The sequence below is a fragment of the Lucilia cuprina genome, chromosome 2, assembly GCF_022045245.1.
Source record: "Lucilia cuprina isolate Lc7/37 chromosome 2, ASM2204524v1, whole genome shotgun sequence".
Lineage (NCBI taxonomy): Eukaryota > Metazoa > Arthropoda > Insecta > Diptera > Calliphoridae > Lucilia > Lucilia cuprina.
The window spans coordinates 17,757,533-17,760,046 of NC_060950.1; the positions used below are offsets into that span (position 1 = coordinate 17,757,533).

General features: G+C 35.8%; 1 protein-coding gene across 1 annotated transcript in view; it reads right to left on the bottom strand.

The window, feature by feature from the left end:
• Positions 1-2,384, bottom strand: part of LOC124419356 (chondroitin sulfate proteoglycan 4-like) — a 3,746-nt gene extending 1,362 nt beyond the window's left edge. Inside the window, exons 1-4 of the mRNA XM_046948401.1 lie at positions 2,185-2,384; positions 1,534-2,116; positions 446-1,474; positions 133-384 (exon numbers count right to left, since the gene is read on the bottom strand). Coding sequence (XP_046804357.1) covers positions 133-384; positions 446-1,474; positions 1,534-2,116; positions 2,185-2,384 — 2,064 coding nt within the window. The remainder of the gene's footprint in view (positions 1-132; positions 385-445; positions 1,475-1,533; positions 2,117-2,184) is intronic.
• Between the last annotated feature and the right edge of the window lie 130 nt (positions 2,385-2,514).

The following is a 2,514-nucleotide window of genomic DNA, read 5'->3' on the forward strand; positions in this document are numbered from 1 at the left end:
CTGAACTAGAACTGAACTAGAACTGAACTAGAACTGAACTAGAACTGAACTAGAACTGAACTAGAACTGAACTAGAACTGAACTAGAACTAGAATTGAACTAGAACTGGATCAGAACTAGTTCTAAACTAACCTTTGCAAATTTCCTTGATCCTTCAACATAAATGTTGCCATATTTTGTAGGATTCGAAATTTTATAAATAATATTGCGAGGAAACGTCTCAATTGGCACCGTCTCATAGGACAAAACATCACTGGTTAATATAAACTCTCGGGAGCCATTTATCGCAATCATAGAAGGTTTGCGAGAGTTAATGCGCAGGCGTGTAAAAATAATACGGAAATCAAATGTTTGGGTTGTAATAAAACCATACGAGGCAATAAACTAAAAAAATATAAATAAAATAGTTTTAAAATAAACACATTCTCAAGGTTTTGCTCCTTACCTTAAATTCATCTTGCCAGGGCAAATCATGATTGTGCACGTAACGTATGTGACCCAGCAACATTTGACTATCACTAAACCAGTCAACATTAATCCAGGTGGCATCTACCTGTCTTAGCCTTTGAATGGAACCATACTGAGGTGGTTTTACTATATCATAGCGTATATCTATATTTTCTACAACTGTCGTAGTGCCAATGGATAAATTCGAGGGTGTTATTAATAAAGAAGATTTGTGTATCATTATAAGTCCGGTATTGTTAACCAAACCTAATTCCATGGGATGTACGGAAACGGAAAGGAACACGGTATCGCTGGTTTCTATGCCATCCGATACTTGCATTAACAATTTGTAACTAAAGGTCTCCGATGTTGTGGCATTATATAGAAATGTGACTTTACCCATATTAACATCGGCCTGTGAAAAAGTCATTGTCGATTGTCCATTAACCATAAAACGTCCAAATGCCTCTTGAGGATTTGTTGAGGGTAAAATGGTATACACCAGAACATTAGCAGGACTATCGGGATCCTGTATATTAAATAAATCTACATCCAAATTCTTTTCTATACCTTCTATAACGCGCAGAATCTTATTGGGTGGTACTTTTAGCTGGGGCGGATCATTGATCGGAGTAATATTGGCATGTAGCATAAAACGATGTTTGCCTAAAAGGTTCTCAGGAACTTTATGTATATCGCCATATATTTGCATATCCAGAGTGGCATGATCATTGAAATTTTCCATGCCATTGTGTACATATTTTACCTTATCGGTTGATAAGTCTACCATATTGAAAGTGCGACAAGTTACGAAGTTATTTTTCTCAGGAGAGAATTGTAATAGTTGACCATAACGAGGTTGTTGCACCACATGGAAAACTATAGAAGAATCTGAAATACCCGAAGTTTTACGGGTATCCAAGAGAACATCCAGAAAGTGAGGTGAAAGGAAAACAGTGCCGCCTTCCAACAGCTCCACAGGGGAGACATATAATAACTCCACAGTGGGACTAATTTCAGTGAAAATCTACAAAAATAATAGAACATAAATATCAAGTAATTATATCTGAATTAAAGAATAAATACCTTATAAGGTCCTTGAAAATCGGCCTTAATACAATACGACTGATCGCAATAACATATAAACTCGTCCACTCCATACTGATTACAATAACCACTCTTAAGACAGGGTTCATACTCCACACACGGATATTTCCATATACAATTCAAGGCTAAATGTTGTGATTTATTCATTTGTGGAAAACCCAAATCCAAATTATTTATCTGGATATCTTTCATACATCCCATAAAACTGTGATCATTGATACGCAAACCCTTGTGCCACAAACGTCTACGCATATCCTCCTGCACACCGCCAATGAAAATACTTTTCTCTAAATTTATTGTAGCTTTAGTGTCATTATCGTGTGTGCCACGATACACTTTATCATCCAAAATCATTTCCGCCATTACAGCATTATAGCGCAAAATCAATTTATGCCATCGGCCATCGGAGACTGTCTCGTTGGCTATTAGTTTGATTAAACTGCCTTCTTTATTAAAATTGAAATTTAATTGTTTATTCTCAATTTCCAGCAAAACAAAATCAAAGCCGCCATTGTAAAAGATTACACCAGTCTCTTCCATAGTGCGAAATTTTAAAAATAATCTGTGACAGAAATTGTGTTCGAAGTTTTGTTTCAATAGTTTAAAATATTAATTTTCGAAAACACTTACGTTTCTCCTGTTGCTTGGGACTCTTTAGACATGAGAGCATAGGAATCACTATTTAGAAAACTTATACTATCCTTAACTGTCCCCTCAAACTCAGTACTACAGGTCCATGATACCCTCTTGCTGTCGGTATGGCCAGTACCTTCTCTGGCTCTTTTAATGACGTTTATGTTGTTGTAAAATACCTGAAGAAAAAAGGACATTTTAATGACTTAAATAATTAAATAGAACTGAACTAGAACTGAACTAGAACTGAACTAGAACTGATCTAGAACTGAACTAGAACTGAACTAGAACTGAACTAGAACTGAACTAGAACTGAACTAGAACTGA